This window comes from Trachurus trachurus (assembly GCF_905171665.1).
Source record: "Trachurus trachurus genome assembly, chromosome: 2".
Taxonomy (NCBI): domain Eukaryota; kingdom Metazoa; phylum Chordata; class Actinopteri; order Carangiformes; family Carangidae; genus Trachurus; species Trachurus trachurus.
This window is the reverse complement of record NC_139914.1, coordinates 6428997-6451221: the sequence shown is the minus strand read 5'-3', so window position 1 is coordinate 6451221 and position 22225 is coordinate 6428997. Positions and strand designations below refer to the sequence as shown.

Here is a 22225-nt window from a genome sequence, read left to right as displayed (position 1 = left end):
AGCAGAACTGCAGCAGGAATCAGTAGTGATATGCACAGGCTAACAAGCACTGTGTCCACTTTTGGATTTTCCCATGAATACAACAGCTGAGTCATGCATGTGGGTTTGTGGGCTGGTTTATAGTCTGAAAACATCAGAGTCAGACAGTCACTATTTGCATTTGTTTCGGCCTAACTTTGCCACATGCTACTCTACTCTAGGTATGTAGAGATGAGTGAGCAAGTTTGGTGGGTCTCTTTAAAGCTCTGTTCCTTTCCATAACTATTTGTCACTTTTTGTGCAGAAAAATGAGTGAGAAGTTATCCATATTTGATCTTTTCTTCTCCCGTTCCCTTCCTTGCCAACTCACTTTAGAGTGTTGCTGTTTGGAGCAGGTACAGCTAAAACTTAAGTTGAGTTCATGACGTGGAGGCAGCTGACTCACTGAACCATTGCAGCTATTTTCTGATGACACACCAATAGTGTATGAAATAGGGGAGTTGGAAAATGTACAGTCTGACTGTAAAGGTATATTGCTTGTTGAATCACTGTCCTAACTGTGTGTGTGCCTGTTTTTCTTCTTGCTCCACAAAGGGAACATTTCATATCCACATGAACTAGTAGAGAGTGCTCACAAAGTTTGTGGTCCTGCTGCTGCAGAGAACTGACCCAAGATGGAAACTCTTTTCTCGTCCCTTTTCCAGAAGTACATTCTTTAGCGGCCGCCTCACCTCGACTGATCCCACTCCAACCACTCCAGACACACTGCCAGAACCCCCACCACAGCACAGACACACACACATACACACACACACACACACACACACATACACATACACGGACAGATACCCAAATCCAAATATCACACAATAATATATTGAAGGTCTAATGGAAAATGCCATTCACCCATAACATTTCTGCTAATAGCCATGCACCACATTCAATATTTTTCCATATAATTCAGCTACAACACAACTTATCTCCAGGTCTCACTGGAAGTTGTAGATGTGTAACATTTCAGGAAAAGTTTTGGTGTTGAAACTTTTCACCGAATCCACTAAACAACTCCAATTTAAGATCTTTGAGTCGGATCTGTAAAAAGCACATTTTAAGTGACCTATTAGAAATTCCAAAACACTCTGATTGTAATCTCTGTCTGACTTGGCTTTTCAGTGGTGCACTCAGTTTGGAACCTAACAGACCCAAACAAGCAGATTCAGTTGATGCATAAAACTTCTTCTTTTCTTTTTTTGGTGAAAACACAGTTTCTGGAACCACAAACAGCATGGCATTCAACCCACAACCCTCTGCAGAGAGAGAGAGAAAACATTTTCTACACTAACTCACTCGCCTGAGGCAAAATGTAGGGATTATTTGGTGTGTATGAGTAGCCAGCTTTCAAAGCATTCACGTGGTGGAGACTGTGAAGATCTAAACAATGGTTCAAGCTGATAGTTTTCCATCTTTCTGGCTTCATTCTGCTTTTCGTTATTCACAATAGCCAGGACTGAGAGCATTGTTGACAGCGTATCAGACATGATGGGGAGGTGCAGTTTCCAATGAGACAGCTGATGAATGCTGGGGATTGTTGATCAAAGATTGTAGTTATGGCAGGACGGCATGCCTTGTGTGGGAGGGTAAATGACTGACTTGCATCTTGGAGATTAATTTAAGCTGCTTTCCTTGTGGGCCGCATAAAAAAAGGGGGTTGTTTTTTGAGTAGCGGCAAAAACAGCTGAAGTTTCAAAGTGAAGAGGGACGAAGAGACAACAGGGAGACATTTAAAAAACCCACAGGGTGAGTTGCTGCTGAGGATGTGTCTTGGTTGCAAATGTGGAGACAGATGAAAGGTTAATATACAATTAATTCACAAAGAGCCTGATAACACAGACATTTCTGCTATGTTAGATATTTCCTTTTAATTGCTTGTGCTGCTAAATGCAAACTCAACTCTTCTTCCTGTTGTCTTCCATGTTCGTTTGGTTTTCAGAAACTTTCTTGCTGTTAACTACCAGAAAATTCTCATTTTCATAAATATGTTGATATGAATGCTATTTAAAAGTTAAAACACTGTAATTATCAAAACTACCACATATTATCAGTGTGGCATATACTATTATCAGTGAGCTGAACATTTCCGGCACAGATGTTTCAAATTAAAAGCCTTCAGCAGCTAAATGGGTCTAATCCTCCCTGTCTTTAAAGGGTTTTAATGTCAAATGCCTGCACTGAGATCAAAAGAACAACAAAATAGAAACGATGGAGATTAATTAGTGGATAAAACTTTAAAGAGAGAAACTGAGAGTTTTGAGTTTAACAAGACTTTGTTGCTGTATAGATGGGAGTCATTACAGTATGGGTAATGCTGGTGGATGTAAATGGTGTTCCCCCTCATCTTTTTCATTCTTTTTTGGTCTTCAGCTTTGACTAAACTTTCCTAACTTCATCCTTGACTTCTGCTTTGATGTTGATAATGAATAACAGGGAGCAAAGTGATGGCAAACTGTGAGCAACAGTGTGCAGTGATGCTGAAACTTGGCAATTACAGTAGCTAGTCCCAACAATACTGAGTACTGAATGTGCAGAACTTGCAGGTTTTAAGTTGGAAGGTAAATACAGTGTTTGCACACACTGTACCAGGAATGCTGACTTCTATTACCAGATGATACACTGTAGTGTTTCTATTGGCAGCACAGAGCTGGAGAGTAAAATTTGACCTTTGAGGTCAGTCGATAAAGATGTGATTGCAAAATTTACAGAAAATATTTTGACTTATAAAAATTCAACTCATGGAGGTGGGGAGAGGTGCAACCATGACTGTACATGCGTGAAGAGGAATAATTATATAATGACGGTTAATGGAGAGTGAAAAGTCTCAGAACATAGCCTGGTTTCTGGACATCCATCCACATACATGATTGCATGTCAGCAAACACATGCGCAAAGGCAAACAGACACACACATATGTCTATGTGACACATCTGACTGCGCTCACACTTGCACACGGGCGGCCCAGACTCCACCCCCACTGGTTCAGTGATTGGCCTACTTAGAGGCAGGGCAGCCCACTGGCAGATTTGAATACAGGGAAACAGAGGGGGAGGGATGGACAAAGAGGAGGAGGCGGAGGGGCGGGGAGATGTGGAGGGGGGCGGCGCACTAGTTTGTCCCTGCTCTCTCTCTCTCTCTCTCTCTCTCTCTCTATGAGCCGGGTCAGGATGGAAAGGCTTACACAGGCAGGGGAGGAAACATGTCATGAGAGGTGATGACACAGCCACAGAGACGTACCCACATCCTCGCTGACTCCTAACTTCGCTGCCCGCTGCTGCTCCTGCCGCCGCCGCCGCTGCTGCTGTTACTGCATCCCACAGAGGAGAGAGGGAGCCAAAGATAGCCTCCCTTCTCTCTCCCCACCTCTCTCTCTTCCTCTCTTTTTCACTTTGTTTGTGGATGATGGGATTTTAATCATGTGGAAGGTAAGAGGGGAAGATGACTTGGGCAGGGAAGCTTGTTTTCTTTTCTTATACTCATTGTAAAATGGGCCTGTCTCAGTTTGTGTTCCTCTTAGTTTACTTACATCTGTTCCAGTCTCTGGGGGATTCCCGCACGCTCTCACCCTCTATCTCAGCTCAGACACTATTCTCAGTGGAAACGAGGAGTGGAAGAGTTGAGTGCCAGCACTACTGGAATGATAATGATAGAGCAGTGGCTTCGGGACCCAGCCAATGAGTGCTGTGGAGCCATCTGTACTGTATGATGGTCAAGGGGAAACTTTATGTTTGCAACAAGGAGTCTGTTTATACTATATGATTGAAATGATTATGAATGCATTGCTCTATCCTGGTTGATTAAATGTGTCATGCTTTCAGCTGTGAGCAACTTCATTTTTATGAAAAGTTTAATTTATGGGTTTCGGTTTTGAAAAAACATTTGCAATTAACAGATTTGCTCTAAGGGTGGTGATGGTGGGGGATTTTATGGTATGCTTTTTATATTAGAGTATTAGACTTGACAGGTTAACAGGTACTGACCCTGACATTTTTGAATATTAAGTAGAGAAGGACATTCATTTGAGTGAGTGTTTATGTGTGTGCGTGGGTGGGTGGGGTTATACTGCTGTGTGAGAGTCTGTTTTGTGTGACCCAATTTCATAGAGCCACTGTGTGTGTGTTTTGGTGGACGCTTGAAGCCCAAGACACATAAAGACAGGGGACAGTGCCTTGAGGGATGCTTAAAAATGTGTGTGTACTTGAGTGCTGGGAGTGCGTGCGAGTGTGTGAGCGAAGGGGAGTCGCTTTAAAAGGTCCTGAATGTTTGGTCTTTCCTGCACTTAAGACGGAGGGAAGTTTGCGAGTGTAAATTTAACAGCTGAGGTGAGAGGACACGTCTAGCTGGATGGCATTTGTTCCCTAAATTCTAACGTGACATGTTAATTACTGTGCATCCACATGCAGGTCACACCACTGTACGTGTTAGCCCTCCATTCACATTGGTTGCAGCTCTGTCATTGTCTGTTCTTATGAGCCTCCCAGAGGTCAGCTTATTCATTTTCACAGCATCTCCTGTGTGTTGAGGCATGTACTTTATGTGTGTGAGTGTGTGAGTGAGTGTGCTGGAGCGTGTGTGTGACAGCTGGCTGCCACAGGCTCAGCTCTACTGCTGATCCTTCTCACCTGCCATGGGTCACAGGGATCAAGAAAATCCAGGGTCAGTGTTTGATGTGCAAAACAATGGGAACTTAAGGAGGGCTTGGCTACTGTAACTGTAGATTATAGGTCTACTTAAAGGAATGAGTGTAGCTTTGATTTGAACAGAAACATGTGTAACCTTTGTGGCAGCTTTTCCACAGTTTTACCCTTAACCACCACATTTTTGGACTTGTTTTTTTCAGAGAGCTTCAAATGTCGATATAAAAGTGTCAGTTTTCACCTGCAGTGATGGTGAGGATTATATTTATGGATTTGTTCTAAAAAAAACCTTTTAAGTTGTCATACTTTTGATGCACACAAACTTGTAGTTTGCCATATCCTCCATTCGCTCTGACAAATGGAGACTAGGAAGTACAAAAAAGCTTTGTCTGAAGGTTGGTTTGTAGTTGTCACGATGCCGACCAATATAGCAACAATAGCATTGTTGCTGTTTCTTTTCCTGTTTCCCTTGACACATTTCAGTGGTATTGTCAGCTGTGGCGAGCTTGAGAAAAGCATGTTAGCTCTCAGATCCTTCAACCCCCCCCCAACCCAACTCCCCTCCCTCCCTAACCCAACCTGAAGATTGACTGTGGGAACCGTGCAGACAAATATAGTGAAGGGCGTGCTGCCATGTCCTTATCCTGTGTGGGACACGTCTGTCAGTTTAAACTCAGTACGAGGTAAAGGTGTTCTCTTGATCTTTAAACAGTTACTCTGAGTGTTGCATTTAATTGCAAGGGGAAAAAAACGTTCTTGGGAAAACTTTGTTGCCTGTTGCCTGTTACTGATAGCATTAGCCACCTACACCGCCCTTCCAAAATATGCTGTTATCTCACAAGTGTATGGCTTTGATAATAAATAGGGAGGTACAAACTCATGAGAGTCTTATCCGTCATTAATTGGTTAATTTGATCTTCAAAGCGTCATCAGTCGCCCACTTCAGACGCTTGAGGGGCAAACTACTAATTGCTATCTAAACATCCTTCAAAAAAAGGACAAAGACAGACTGGAATAGTTTTTTTTTTTCTTTCCTGCTCACATCCTCCCCTTATTTCCACCCCAGTTCAGTTCATTTTATTCACCCCAGTGCGTTCTTTAATCACCAACCGAATAAGATGAGAGTGCAATGTTGCCATGAAGACTTCAGAAATTGTGACAATGAGCAGAATCGGTTCAGTGAGACTTGGCAGCTTGTGCAGTCCTGTGGAGAGGATAAGTGGTTCCTCAAACTTTTTTTTTTTTTTTTTTTACTTTACAGTTGTCAGGAGCTTCTGCATAGGGATACTTTACAAATTCACAGTGTGGTATTACCCAGAACTTTTAGCATTGGAACTATAAATATATTATCATCCTAGCTTGCTCCACTTTTCCTATAATAGAATTGAGAGATAAAGGCAATAAAACAGCAGATTTTGCTACATGCTTCCATGGTGGCTTGAAGTCTTTGCAGTGCAAGTATTTGATGTTTCTAAATGTTTTCCTCTGACTGCAGAGGTTGCATCAGCTTAGCTTGCAGAAAGTGCAAATAAAACTATGCACAAAAGTTACAAAAGTAAAGCCGCCGCCCTGTGAAACCTTCTACAGTTTCCCCTTTAGAAGCTTAATAAGCAGTGGGAGCGCTGCCTGATAAACAACTTTCACATGTGTGAGAGTCTGAGAATGTGTCATGGCCATTTGATATGCATCGAGGGGTTTTTGGATAATCTGCTACAGACCAGCAGATGTTCAAAGCTGGGTCACCTCATTCTGGAGTACCTGCCACAAGAGTCGACTCTTCAAAATCCAATATCATGTTTTTTCATTCCTCCTTCCTCTAAGGTCCCACTTTGCTCTGTAATGTCATCGTTCACACTCAAAATATGCAGAGGGCTCACAATCATGTGCTATTGTAAACACATTCCTAAGATGTCCATATGTTATGCATTATGATATAGTATGTCCTCTATGATGTAGGTTAGCAGGGTCACTTTAGGTATGTTCGGGTCAAACTGTGGTCACAGACAGGTTCCTTGAGACGGTGCAGACCACCTGTATTTCAACCTGTTTCAAATAAAAATGCCTCCATAATTCCCCAGAAGGGTGTTGAAACAAGAAGAAAGAAAAATAGTTCACAAATGGAACATGAAGTCATGAATTCCCAAACAAGTTCAAATATACTTGCCGCAGCGCCACATTTCACCTGCAAGGATTCAGTGAAAATCACTAGATAAGGACATGAGAGGATGTGTTTCCAGTAACACTTGAATGCCCAAGAAAGTTCACTTCAAATGAGACAATCCGACTGTGCCACATGACTCCCCTGCAGCTGCCCTGCATAAGCCATGCAGATGCTGCATGCTTCGGCTTCATTGCACTATGCTGTGTTAAAACACGCATATATGAGCTTACCTCAGCTCTCTGGGCCTGTTTCCATATTGAAAACATGTCATTATCCAATCCAAGTTGCAATGATAACTCAACACTTCAGGGAATAACCACTATTTAATCACTTTCATCTCCACTAGGGATCCTAAGCACATATTTTGAGGCAACATCAATGCATTATGGAGGAACTGATAATGGAAGGGAGTATTAACTAAATGTGTAGAGCCCTTAAAGGAAATAGAGCACACACATGGGCTCAGCTGTGAATCTCCCATCATTCCACATCATATTCCAAACGTTTCTATTCATCTTGCCGCACGAATAAGATTAAATGAACGTAAACAAGGAGGAGCTAAATCAGAAACTGTGAGTGGGATTTATATCTCTATAAATAAAAAAAGGGGAGAGAAGTGGAGTAAAAGTGAAGTCTGAAATGCTAAGCTTTCACATCTGGATACAAAAACTGACAGATTCACTGGTGTGGTGTATTATTCAAGCTACAGCAAACAATAAGGGACTGTACACAAATTATAAGGGTAGTAGCAGAGGTTGGAAAAGAAGAGGCTATTGCTATATTTCAATAGAATCTTTGGGGATTTAAAAAATTATATATAAAAATATATATATTATACTTTTAGTCTTCATTTGCAATACAGAAAAGGAAAAGAGTTAACTTGCTCCATGATTTAAAAAAAAACTGCAGATAGCAGCTCTGCCTCTACAATTTGATAGGCTTTTAAGACAGTAGAAGTTCCACTTAGATGTTGATCTTTAAATTGTGATGCACAATCAATCAACTTGTAATAATCCAACACATTAATCTGACATGTTGTTGGGATGATGTCACATTTTTTCTCATCAAGGGTTTAAAGGAAACATTAATATTCCCAATGACAGCCACGTTTTCGCCTTCTTTAGTCTCAGCTTCTCCTCCATCAACACTCCAATAATTCTTCTTCAGTCCCTAGGATATGTTATTTACCAAACGTCTTTGTCACTGTGTGTGTAAGTGTGTGTGGGCATGTGTGTGATGGGTGTGAAGATCATTCACCCTGATGAAATATGTCCTTGACGACACCAGACTTGTTTTTGTCCCTTATAATCTCCGTCCCCCAAAACATCACATCTAATTTCACATGCAGCGCTGTTCCCAATCTGGGTCACACAAGCAACAGTCCAGACAGACCCCCACCATACACAAACACATGCACAAGCGTGCATCCAGGCACGCACAAACAACACACAATCACAAATGTCACCCTTTATAATAATCACTAATAGCCCCAGCATCCAGAGTACAACCAGCCAATCCCGTTAGGTGTGACTGACCGCTTTAGAACATGAAAGGCTGTGATTGGTCACGGCTGGTGTGGTAGGAAGCGGATTAGGGATCAACATGACATGGCGTCTGGAATCAGATAATGACATTATATATGTGTGTTAACGACCCAGAGAACGCAGATTCATACTGTTCAGGAAGAGGACGAGGAAGGCGAGGAGGTGGAGGAGGAGAGGAGACAAGAAGAGAAGGAGGGATGTGGAGAGATGAGAGATATTTCGAAATCTAATTCTCTTTTAAATTTGACATCTAAGGCCCCCGGTCTTTTATCACCAGCATAAAAGTAGGATTTGGACTTCTTTAGCTCCTGCTCTGGGCACGATCATGTATACTTTTTCTTCTTCTGTCTTAATTGGACTCACAGCACCTCCACCTGCCAGACAGTGTGGTGTGGAGTAGATGAAATGAATTTCTTCCAGAGCAAGCGCTGCAAGATTTATCACTTACTTCCTACAAGCAGTGGCCAAGACAAATATTTTACTAGGAAATGCTGTAATGTTGTAGTATAATATTTTGCCTTTGCTTCACATGGCAGGGGAACATATCCACACTGTTTCTGCATGGCTGTAATAAAGAAAGAAAAGAAAGGGGAAAAATCTATTTGCAGAGCAAATTTACTATGACCTTGGCATGGAAAGCATGACCCTGAAAAGACAACTTGTTCTCGACGACTCTGCGAGGTCGAGGGTTAATCTGTCATAAGTGTGCTATCTGCTGTGGCTGCTTTGTAAGAAGATTACGGTTTTTGTGATTCGCAAATCTCATAAGCAGTTGAGGGATCTTTACAAATTCTACGACAGACTGCAGAAAAAAAGTTTCAAAAAGGTTTAAATGTTGGAGAAACAGGGAGAGTGCGGGTTTATGGTAGAAATTCACGAACAAGTATTTCATTTTTAATAGAAAGTGAATAATAACACTGGTTATTTGTCCCTGTTGATATGTAGGTGATGTAGGTCACATGATACAAAAACAAACTCTAGATTGCACCTGTTCAATCTGCTTTGGATCATACATGAATTTCAATCTCCAAATTGCACCATATGCTGCTGTTGTTCCCAAAATGTGTCATCACAAAGGCTGACAGGCAGATACCATCATGTTTACGCTCAGCTTCAGATGCCTTGCCCTCTTTCGCTCTGTTCCACTATTTCACTGCTATTTTCTGTCTCTTGTGAGTTAAAGAACTGAAACAGCACAATCATACTGTCACACACACACACAGAGTGTATGGTGATTATGTGAGCTAGGTCAATGGGGATGACCTACTTCTCGCTTCTACTCCGCGGACTGCCACAGCGGCTCACGTCAACTCACCAAATTCACCCGTACACCCAGCCAAACGTTGGTTTGGGGTGGTTAAAAAGCTTTCAGCTGCTCACTGTCATTATTTCTGAATGATTTTGTGTCTTTTTCTGGGGATGAACTGGCAAAGCCATGGAGGAAAAAATACTTTTGTAGCTCAGTTTGTTGGGCAAAGCTGTTTGTAGTTGTAATCTTAATTTTGCTGAAGATAATTGAAATAAAATTTCCCAGAAGCAGAATTCAAAGAGAACAAAGTCAAAAGCTTTTGTTGATAAAACATTGGAACACGGTCCATAATTATTAGCAATTATGAACAGAACATCATTATAATGGCAAAGTTGTATAATTATGCAGAACTGCTGGAAAAGAATTACATTATTTTCCATTTCAAAAACTCCCTGATACCCTCACCTCTTTTCCCGTCTTCCTTTCTTTTTGTCCGCATTGTGCTCTTGTCGAATCAGTTTTTAGAAAATGGATAGAGAGAGCTCCTATGAAAATTTTAACAGCTTAAACTGTGAGTGGAAAAGAAAGCAGTAACCCGCCTAGACCCAAAGTTAATGAAAGATTTAGAATAGCACAGACAAATGGGGAAGTCGACCCAAATATAAACAGGAAGAAGGATGAAAAGTTGAAGGACTTAATGGGCTTTATTAGTTGTTCTCATGGACGTTGCTTATTTGTTTTCCATAGAGCCAGTGTGCACCCTTCAAATATTCTGTGCCTGGGATTTATGCCGACGTAACACTAAATAACGCTCAATTGCAAAAGGTTATTTGCTGACATTTATGGATCAGAGACCTTATAGAAGCTATTCCTTCAAAAAAAACACACCTGACATTTGAGGGGCATCAGGGCAATGGCATTTGTAACCCCGGAAATAAGAAATGTAGCATTTGTCTGCTTTTCGACAGTCAGAGGAAGAGAAATAGAAACTGCCAACAATAGAAAGACAGAGGGATACAGGGATGTCAACCATCTTGTTTTGTGTTACAGTGCCCCTCACATATTGTTGTCTGTAGACAAGTAGAGGTTGTTGAGCAGCTGTTTGCAGCTTTTTAGTTACCAAAAATATAAGTATGAAAAATGTAATACCAGACTTTACTGTTGCTGTTTTTCCCCTTGTTTTAATGTTACAAGCAGCTTATGTCAGAGCAAACAGACACACTGTGTAATTCATTCCTCACAGCTCTGTTTTTGGTTTTAGGCTGAGAGTAAAAGGGTCTGGAATAAACAACAGTATGTTTATGAAAGTTTTTCACATTTTTCTTTACATATTTTTCTTTGCAAAGAGCAGACTGACAGCTATTCAAAAGTTAAGGAGGAGCAGAGAGGAAATACTTTCCATCCATACTTTACACTACAGGCTGTGGTTGTACAGTGCAGTATATGACTGCAGTATAGAAATATATTGATAAGAAACATCATTTGCTGCTCGCAGGCAGAGTCTCTTCCTCTAGTCATTCAGCTTTGTATTGCCCCCCACTGAAGAGTATTGGTACTGACGTTTCCGTGGTGTCAGCACAGGAGATAAGCCTTTCACACACACTACTGTAGCAGCTCTGACAGTTATGAGGCACAAAGTGATGGGGGAAAAATAAACAACTTTGCCTTGATTTTTATCAAGTTCCACCACCAATCTGAATCCTCTTTTCTCCCGCCTCACTCCCTGGCATTCCTATTCCCACCTCCATTCTTCCCCTCCAGCTTTCTCCTTTATTTCTATGCTCCTCTCTCCTGCTCTCCCTCTGTGACACACACTTTCCTCTGCTCTGCTCTGTGCTGCGTCACCTCCGTGCACGGTTCAACAGTGTCACCTATGGTATGCTGAGAGGCATTTCACCCTGTCTCACCTGCCACTCTGGGTTTGTGCGACTGTGGATGTCTGGCACAAATTTCAGTTTGTGTGTGTTTGTGGTGGATTTATTCTCTTTATCCCTTAGTGTATCCAGCGTTCCCTCTGTAAAGTACTGACATGTCAGAGCTCCATCAGTGTCCAACTTTTCCAGCTTTGTCAGGAACTTCTTTTTTCTCTACTTTCTCTGCTTCTGTAAAAACGCTGTCTGCTGTTTACGTTGCTCAGAGGACAGCTGCAGGAACGGACTGCCAAAATAAGGCTGCCCATTTAGTGACAATGATTACAGCTTTTGCTGGTGTATGTTATTGTCTCCAGCATATTTATATCTACTTTGCTGTTGATTTTGGAAGAAGCATCTGCAAAACAGTCTTATTTTCTGGATTATCTAACGCCAAACTTAGAATGCTGAAAACAAATCCCCTTCTACACACAAAGTGTCATTAGGCTCAAATCAAAGCCCAGTATTTACTCCCCTTCTTCTGCCATCTTCTGAAAAAGAAAAACTGCTGATTTCTCCACTTTGTTCAGCAGCTAGTTGTGTTGCTGCTCTGTTTAGTGCTGTGCAGACACTAAAAACATTCAAAACAACTTCATTATGAAGCCCAGTGCACTTTACTAACAGAAAACACATGCAAATATGCAAATGGGCCACACATTCATACATCTTCATCAGTATGACAACACATGCTTCTGCAATGCACATTCTGCAATAGAGAGTGAGAGAGAGGGGATTATATGGAGAAAGGGCCACAGGTTGGACTCGAACCATCACACCTTCCTGCCATCAGGGACACTGTATTTTGCTGCAAAGATGTCAGCCAGTGAAAAAGCCCCATTACCGTCAAATGTTTGCAGATAAAATGAGAACACACAGACACCATCATGGTGTACGATCCTAACTTTCAGTGTCTTCCCTCTCACACAAACTTTGGTTCTTCATTTGACAGCAAAACTCATTTAGCTGCAGAGCTACAGTGTTTCTCCATCCATGTGAGGCATGCTAGTCTAGGGACAGAAGGCAAACTGACCAACAGGCCAACAACAACATGATGTAGTGCATTCCTAACACCTCTTCAAGTTTCACCGGACTGTCAACAAGCTTCAGTCTTCACCGACAAAATATCTCTGGAAATGTAAACACCTGAGGGAGGCTCTGTGGTGCTGCACTGTCTGTGGGAATGTGAGTGTGTATCGATGTGTATGGACATGTAGGGACTTGGAAGTGTAAATATGGGTGTGTGTGTGTCTCTGAGGATTTGTTGTGTTTACAGGCACTCCAAACACATTTCATTTCATTCGAGGTGTGGGATTGCTGAATTACCTCCATCAGTATCTGTCCTCAACAGCACATCCTCACATGGCTTCAGCACTATGTCGCCCCTGTCTTATTTAGAGGCAAGAGATCAAAGCTGACTCATATTTTTATAAAACAGCTCTCTGTGCACAGTAGTTTTCCTCCCATCACTGCACTACTAATGAATGTTATCAGGCCTTGAATATTATGGACGGCTAAAGTGCTTGGACTGCAGCAGAGAGTGAAGTGAGGATAGTTTATCTGCAGCACTTGTTTTTTTTCTTTCATAAGATGAAAGGAAACCAAGCGTAAAGATGGTTAGAGAATGAATAGGAGGGATATTCTCGTCCCCTCAGATGCACACAAGCCTTTAGCTCAGTAAACAGTGACATCTGCTGAAAATACAACACTGTGGGGAGAAGTGCGGATGTCTCTCCTGCATCAGATACACGCATTTGTTTTTGTTGTCACCTCTGCTTTTTTTTGTAGCTTTTCCATCAATACATCCAAAATATAGAAAAGAAAAGTGTCATGTTTTATTCAAAATCCGTGTTGTATTATCTCCAATAGAGTCCATTTCTGCCAATCTTATATAAAATTGCTTATGCAGTGATCCCGTTTCTCTAAGGGGTTTGTTTAGGTTTCATCTAACATTCAAGGTTTTTTTTTTCAGCAGTTGCAAAATCCCCATTAGCTGAAACAAACTGACAGTCACCTTATTTACAGCCCGTTGGCTAAATTGAATATATATGAAGAAAGAGCAGAAGAAAACACAACTTGTACATTGAATTTCTTTGCTTGAAGTTAGTTAGTTCATCTTTAACTTGTGATTTGTGTGTTTCCAATCTGTCTTTTTCATCATTGCACACTTTCAATAATACGCTTATCAGTTCAAATCTTAAAATGAGTATCCTCCAGAAATATTAACAACTAATATAACTCCCCTCCAGCTTCAACGCATCCTGCTGTCACCACAGTGTGGCTCGAAAGCTGGTACTTGTACTGTATTTCTACTGCAAAATGAACTACTGTATGTGTAATAATGTTATCTGTCCACGATGGGCACAGGTGACTGTCCCCTTCTAGAGACACACAGACAGCAGCAGGGTTGGAGTGGAAATCAGACGTATGCACTAATTACCAACTACAGAGCGTGGCTGCAGCTGCCACTGTTGCACCAGGCAGCAAAAACACCCCACCCTTCCACCACCGCCAGATTATGCTGAGTGTTAAATACTGTTATTAGAAGAAATCCTACTCCAACCTAAAAAAATAAGTTCCCCACTACCACTGGCTTTATTTTCATTCATTTTAACTGACCTTGCAAATCTGTTACAGAATGTTTAGCGCAGGACTATTTTAATGAAATGTGCTAATATCACTGTAATCATGGTCCTCTGTGGATTTTATATCTCATGAGTCATCATCAGTTGGAAAATTAAATCTGTGTAATTGCCAAGTCAAGGTGTGTGTATAAGGGTGTGTGTGTTTGTGTATTCCACAATGAGGTGTACAAAGTGTTACCCTGAAGATCAACTGTTCACTCCAAAGCTGCACTAGTTATCACAGTTCATCTCCCTCCCTCCCTGTGTTATTTCAACAAGGCCAACACAACAATGGTTTGAATCTGTCTGCTGCAGCACAGTCACTCACTCACACACACACACACACACACACACACACACACACACACACACACACACACACACACACACACACCCTCTGTTATTTAATATTCAGTCCGATCAGCAGCTTTGTCTGAGGAGATTTTAAATGCCACATGCATCTGTGGACACAAGTGGAAGTTTCACAGGCAGAATGTGTCAGATCTAAGCATCTGCTGATGAAGCGAACTGAACCGTTTCTGTTTGTCTATGCTATGAAGATATCAGCTTCCGCAACTTTCTCAGACTTGATGCACATTAAAAAAAGCCCAACACTTAACACTGGCATTCTTAAAGTCGACTCAGCGGTCTGCTCCATTGAGATATAAGCCCTCACAAGAAAGCAGTGAGGAGTAAGCCGTTTCAGACCATTTAATCACAAATCCCTGTGATTTCTTTCCCCCTTTTTTCTCCCTCTTTCTCTGCTCTGCTCCATCTATCTCTCTGTCTCTGGCCTCCAGACAGCTGAGCGGCTCTTCTGGATTTCGCTGACGCTGCGCCTGGTCCCGCCTGGCCTCCTCTGAGCAGGATGGACACTCTGGAGTCAGAACTGACCTGCCCAATCTGCCTGGAGCTTTTTGAAGACCCACTTCTGCTCCCCTGCGCCCACAGCCTGTGCTTCGGCTGCGCCCACCGCATCCTCGTCTCCCACTGCACCACTAACGAATCTATTCAGAGCATCAGCGCCTTCCAGTGCCCCACCTGTAGATATGTCATCTCTCTGAGTCCAGAGCGTGGATTAGAAGGACTTAAGAGAAACGTGACCTTGCAGAACATTATCGATAGAGTTCAGCGAGCCTCATCTTCGGCCGGGCTCCCTCTACCACTGCCGCTGCCCGCGCCCCACAGCGGGCCCAACTCTCCCGGCGAGGAAGGGAGCAACCGGTTGGCACTGGTCCCCGTCAGCGCCGCCATGTCTAGCCCAGGTACGCCTCCTGAACCGGTTCAGTGCCAGTTCTGCGAGCAGGACCCCCCGCAGGACGCGGTCAAGACGTGTGTGACATGCGAGGTGTCCTACTGCGAGGAATGTCTTAGAGCGACTCACCCCAACAAGAAGCCGTTCACCGGCCACCGGCTCATTGAGCCCATGCCAGACTGCCACCTCAGAGGGCTCCAGTGTCTGGAGCACGACGAGGAGAAGGTGAACATGTACTGTGTCACTGATGATCAGCTCATCTGCTCACTGTGCAAGCTGGTGGGAAGGCACAGGGACCACCAGGTGGCAGCGCTGAGCGACCGCTATGAAAAACTCAGGGTGAGCACAAGTTTTTTTGGTTTTTCACGCTTGAAATTTAGCAAAGAATATGTCCAATGTCTTTCAATGGTACTCTAATTAAAACATGCTGCCATTAGAACAGATTCACTTTAATGACAGATAAGGATATAGATTCATCCTGTTCCTTATCTAACACATAATGAATTTTAAACTTTAATTTTATTCTGCTCTGCAGTATGAAATTTCCTCTTATCCTTACCCAGGTATCTAACTCGATTATCAAGTGAGATTTCATCATCTCACGCTGACTTATTATCTCCCCTGAATAATTAAGCAATTAGCATAATCACTAAACCATGCCAGTGTGCCAGGAGGGTATTTAGAAGCATGCACACACAGTGAATATGGGGAATGTCATTAGTGACGAGGCATGGTGTCTCCAATGAGGTTGCAGGTTAACAAGTGACAATTGCCTGCTGGGTGTAGGTGTGCTTAATTGAGCATGGCTATTACAGTATGCTGGTAATGGCCACAGAGGAAGTATGTGTCTATGTGTGTGTGTGTGTGTGTGTGTTACACAGAGCACACACTCGGAGGAAAATGTCCAGCGGATGCAGCTAATCTCATAATCAGCCCTCTAATAAAATACCACTCTTCTTAAATGGCTACTCCACAGATTTAGATTTGTCCTTCAACAAAGTTGGAGGAACCTGATAACCCTGATGACATCATTGGGTTATTTTCTCGTCATAATGCTGTTTTCAAAGCTGCCAGTGACAAGTAAATTGACCTTAATTCATGAAATTGGTGGAGTATCCAGTCTTTTCAATGATTTTTAAAGAAAATGAGTCTGCAGCAGATTGTCAATCATTCTGAAGCAACAGTGCCAAACAAAAGTTGTCATTACAGCTTCTCAAATGTGTGGAGTGGCTGCTTTGTCGTCAGTGTGTGCTCTGAGAGACTGCAGCAAAAGATTGATCAAAAAAGTTGTTGAGCTGATTCATCTTTGCAGAGGTGCCACGTCACCATCTGGGTCAAAACTAAATCTTTTCTGTTGATTAATCCCTCCAACAAAAACGTTTTTTTTCAAGCCTGCTGATTATCTCAAACATTAGCTGAGCAGAATTCTCACAGAACAATGAGCGAGGAAATACATTGCACTTTTCCAAGGCCTCATTTACCCAGGGAACATTTCCAGCAATAACTCCACTACATGCTCACTCTGAGTGGTTTCACCTTACTAAATGAAATGTCATGGTGCGAGTCCTATGAGAAACAGGTTTCCCTCCTTTACCAGAGGTTTGAAACACATGTTCAAGTGTGAAGTAGTTTCTAATATGTCCACAGAGAGAGGCATGGCTGCAGTGTTACAATGGAAAGCACTGATTCCACGGCACTGAAACTGTTGTTCCTGAAATATGACTGCAATAGTGTAATGCTGAGTTATAAAACCCCCTTTTAACACGCAGGTGATTAGAACCATGTATTCTCATTGTTTTCTTCCTTCCTCAAGAAATTAATTAAAAAAATAACCTCACATTGCTTATTTCCCTGGAGTCGTCTTAGATCTGCATGTAGCTGCTAATGCCCCATCTCATCTATTATTATGGGCCCTCTGCTGGTTGGCACCATTTATTGTTGAAGCAGCCTCCACGTCCTTTGCCATCAGATTTGCTGCATGTGTTTACTCCGTCTCATCTCGCGTGTTTCAGCAAATCTGAACAGAGGAGAATAATTAGCAGTAAAGCTACAGGTCAGTGCATCATCTAATTATCATGCTCCTGTTTCTAATTACTATGCCCCCCCACACACTCTCTCCCCACGTTCATCCACAGAGATAGCGTAGCGTAGCACAGGTCAGTGCACCCAGCAGTTATCGTATAGGCTAATTATGTGATGTAACATAAAAATGAAACAAAGCAATGGGAGTTTTCTTCTTAGTCTGACATGATCACAGGTTCTTAATTATTACCTGTGTATGCACAGAACATGCCCATATGATACAAGCATGGCATGCCTACTGGGAAGCCTTGTTTACACATACACTATAATGTATGTTTTCCCACCCAAGATGAAGGAAGACTTACAGATTGCATGCAACGCTTCCAGTGTGAAGCACAGGTGCAAGTACTGTAGCATGTGATTTACATTTTGTGCAAATCTATACTTTGCCTGAGGAGCACACACACTGCTCGTCCCTGGTGCCTTCTGCTTTACAAGCTGAGCTGCTCAACATCAAGCACGACTTGGAAATAAAAGAGTTAGGAGTTAGCAGCTTTGGGAGAAAGTCCAAAAAATATGCTTGTTATTCTGCAATTTTGAAAAAAAAAACATGATTTACTGTTGCGCTTACAGCTTTCACAAGCAGCTAAATATTCAGATTCCTTCCAAAAGTCAACCCTGGTTTCTTGACTAAGTAAAACACCAAATGAATCATTTTAGAAATGGTTGTAAATAACACTCTCCCTGGCTCTGACGAACAACGCTAAACTCAGAAAGGCTCATAGAGACAGTGAGAAACTCTGTAGTCTGTCATCTGCCTTGTTGGATTTATCAGTGTGAACTTCTTTGCTGCTGCTGCTACTTTATGTGTAATCCGTCAAATAAATAAATCATGTGCTGCTGTTTGACACAAGTTGCAATGTTTTGTGAGGACATTAAGAACAGATGGGTAACCAAAGCATGTGTAACTGCTTCATTGACTTTTGTGCTGTGGCCTATACACACACAGAGCCAAGCACTTGAGGCTTGCATGTCAGCACACACATACACACGGGACCTAACCCTCCCATGCCATCTGCCCTGCAGCCTCACACAGATCTGAAAAAAGCCACACACAACCTCCTGCCTCCTGCACAGAAAACAAATGTGGCATTTCTGCCAAAAGTTGGAGGGGATTTGAGCACCTGTTCAACTCTCAGACCTCTGTCGACATCCAGCTGGCACATGACGTGAGTCCGATATAAACCATGGGTTTAGACCCCGTTCGCCTTGATGACCTTCACAGGCCCAAGGCACAGCATTTAAGTGGAAGTGAACAATATGGCAATATGGCACCTTTTGATATTAGCCCTGTAAAACAGACTGTGTACTGTTTGTAAGAGTTTACACAGTGTGGTGCTCTCCTCTGTGCACTGGAGTTTTTTTTTTTCCTCTGATCACTAAATCCATCAACTTGCTTTTTCTCTGATATTTGCAACCGGGATATCAAATGATTTCTACTGATGTAAGACTGAGTTGTGGAAAACATGCAGCTTCATTGAATAAATGATTAGTTGATTAGTAAATAGAGATTTGTTTTGCATCCCTTCCCTTAAAAATAATTTTGTTTAAAACCACGGATGAGCTGCAGCTTTTACAAACATGAGTTCAAGTTGACGATGAAAGGCTTATTATGGGATACATTATACATCAACAATTTAGTTAAAGCACATCATACCTAACCACATTACTGCTGCTTTTTCAAATCATGTACTTGTTTTGCTGCATCTTCAATTACAGCAAAGCTTTAAATGTATCTCTGCCTCAGGCCAAATTCTGTTTCCAACTAGGAAGCTGAGTTCTGTACATGTCAGTTCACTTAACCTTAATTCATCTCAGTAAACAAATTTTCCTTTTTATTTTTAATTTTTAAATCTGTGTGGCAGCATTTTGTGGCACACATTAAGTAGAAGCATGCAATAAACCACACACTGCACACTGCTGACGAATCTTGACAACAGCCACTTTCAATTATGATTATGTAACAAAAGTAATGTCAACAATATAAACTTTTACATTAACTAGAGCATTTGGACCATGTCCTGGTCTAGAAAATGAACTTAAAAGAGAGGAGTAAAACAAAAAGGCAGAGAAACCTCAGCGTCAGCTAACCCAGTGGTTACACTTGAACTACTTAAGATGTAACAGGCAGTCTCTTTTTCCCCACTTTCACTCAGAGATGATGTTTTTCTTTCACTTTGGAGTCTGACAAGTTGAAACTGTCACATTTTCCACACCATTTCATGCATATCACTTTTTGCTCTGATCTGCAGGAATTTGAGATATCTCTGCACTCAGCACAGGGAGGAAAAAAGAATATCAGATGATTGGAATACTTTCCTTTTTTCAGTGGTTGTGTGTCTGATAAGAGCCATGGAGGTTATTGTGGGAACACCCATCCTTTTTCAGAGATAAAATTACCCCCGTCACAGGAAATTGACGAAGAAGGCAGCTGGAAATAGCTTTTAAAGTCCTTGGCTCTGGGTCTGAGGAGAAAGAACCTTGAGGATAAAAGATGGGTGCTGCTGCTTCTGCTGTGTGTGTGCGTGTGCCAATGCTGGTCTCAAATCACAGGTGTGTTGTGTTTATGTAGTAATCCTTTTGCTTTAATCAGCTGTCCCTTCAGTGTTGCAACAACATACTTTGGGGTTGTCAAGCGCCAACATGCACTATAAAACACGAGCACGCACGAAACATTACATTTAATTCACGGCCTTGCAAAAACGCTCAATATTTACCTTCATGTCCTCCAGCTGTCGCATTCATATTTTATATTGTGAATACACTTATTCCCTGACTTCTTCCCTTAATATTATTAAATATTTCAACCTCGGCTTCATTAAACTACTCTTAAAGTGAATCATGAAAGTGCAATAGCGGCTTTTCTGACCTCCAGAAGTGATGTAGAAGTGTACTTAAGGGTGTGTCAGCACACTGTGACATCATATCCATCAGTGCTAATGGGTGTGATTACTTGAAACTTTCACCCAGTCAGGGCATTAATATGGAAGAAGTCTCCAGACAAATAGAGGGCAGAATATTACCAGAAAGTGGGAGGTCGACCTCTAATATAAAAAACAAGGGCTTGATACTCACACAATGCTGCGCTGTCATTCAAGAGCCAATCACAACCACATCTGTGCCCTCACGCCCGAATAAATCTAACCTCATCACAGGGGAGTTGTTAACATATTGCCAGGACCTTAATCCATCAGGGAATGATGTTTTACATATTAACTAGCAGGTTGTTTTCTTTGGTTATTGATGCATTGATGATGATTTCACACCCAGTCTGCCCAGAGACCCAGAGAGACAGGTGAGATGTAGAGGTGGCAGTGGTGGAGGATGTCCTCCTCCCATCCTCATGTGGGACTGAGGGCAGACTGGACTTGAGTGCTTCTCTACTGCCTCTTGAGGTACAGAGTGGTATTACCAGTCAAGGTGGGCTGTGGCTAACTCTAGAGAATATCAGCAAAACAATACAAAGACATGATCTTAACCCTTTCTTTTAATAAAGCTTAAAAGAATCACTTTACATTAGAGGAGTGGTTATATTACTGACTATTACTTCTCCTTGCACAAAAACCTTCTATAGGCTTCCTTAAAGAGCTGACAGCTCCTGCTGTCTGGAACACAGCCTGCCTCAAAAGGCTTGCTTCTCTCTCAGTTGAAGTAAATGAAAGCTATTATCTGAAGATTTACAGTGCATTGTGCAGGGTACTCTTTTTTTTTTCTTCTTTTTTGCGTTTGGCACTGATTGTTCCCTTTGCTTGAGGCTCTTCGTGTCTCTCAATCAAACACGATCTCTCTCTCTCTCACACACACACACACACACAAAGACACACACTCACTTTCCCAATTTTCCCCAATACAATGTTCCTTTCCTTCTGCCTTTTCTTTTATTCTCTGCAGTGCTCTGCTTTTGAGTCAGTGCTGCTTTTTTTCCTGCAAGAGTCATCTGATTGTCTCCCAGACTGATACTAACACACACATACAAACACGGTTTCCAATTTACAGGGGAGCTTAAGAGTAGGAAAGTGGGTGTCGAGCAAAGACACCGGCACCCTCTATCAAATACAGAACACCCAATACAACAATGACTTAGTAATAAGACAGTGTAGATGTGTGTGGAGAGATGGGTGGACACACTGAGGCGCAGCAGTAAAAACAACAACAACAACAACTCCTGCTTTAATTTCTATCTTGCTCTCCAACTATCCACCTTTGCTGTCTGTACTTGCCCCAAGTTTCTTCTTTCTTTGTGAATAAGGTTCCTCAGATCCTTCTCTAACACACTCTCTCTGTCTCTCTCTCGCTCACACACATACAGACTCATATGAGCAATGAGGAAAAGAATGGAGTGAATTTCTGTCAGTGCGGTGAGGATTCCTGAGAGCACAATCCTGCTCAGTGTCACAGCAAATCTTGAAAAGATGTAGCTCCTCTGAAGTTCACTTCCCTACCTGTCTCCATCTATGGTGGAGTGTGTGTTTGTGTGTGATCCCCTCGCACACCTTCTTATCACCACTTCTTGTGTGAGTTAGTCCAATGGAGGAAAATATCAAAAGGGGGGGAAAAAAGTGATACAGCCTGAAATATGGAGCCATACAACTTTTATTCTTAAGCCGAGAGGGAAGACGTTAGCTGATGAAACGTATGCAAAGTGTGTTTTCAAAGAGCGGATTCTTGTTGGCTGATATAAGAAGGAGCTGCGAGTGGATCTGAGCGTGCTACAGCTTCGTACTGATTAAGAGCAG

The 22225-nt window shown here is 42.1% G+C and overlaps 1 protein-coding gene across 1 annotated transcript in view; it reads left to right on the top strand.

Annotated features, from left to right (window-relative positions):
- Positions 1 to 3192: 3192 nt before the first annotated feature.
- The window catches only part of LOC310995568 (E3 ubiquitin-protein ligase Midline-1-like), a gene marked incomplete at its 3' end in the record, with an annotated part of 34259 nt that continues 15226 nt past the window's right edge, over positions 3193 to 22225 (top strand). Inside the window, exons 1-2 of the mRNA XM_083984659.1 lie at positions 3193 to 3455; positions 14953 to 15746. Coding sequence (XP_083840785.1) covers positions 15021 to 15746 — 726 coding nt within the window. The 5' untranslated portion in view covers positions 3193 to 3455; positions 14953 to 15020. The remainder of the gene's footprint in view (positions 3456 to 14952; positions 15747 to 22225) is intronic.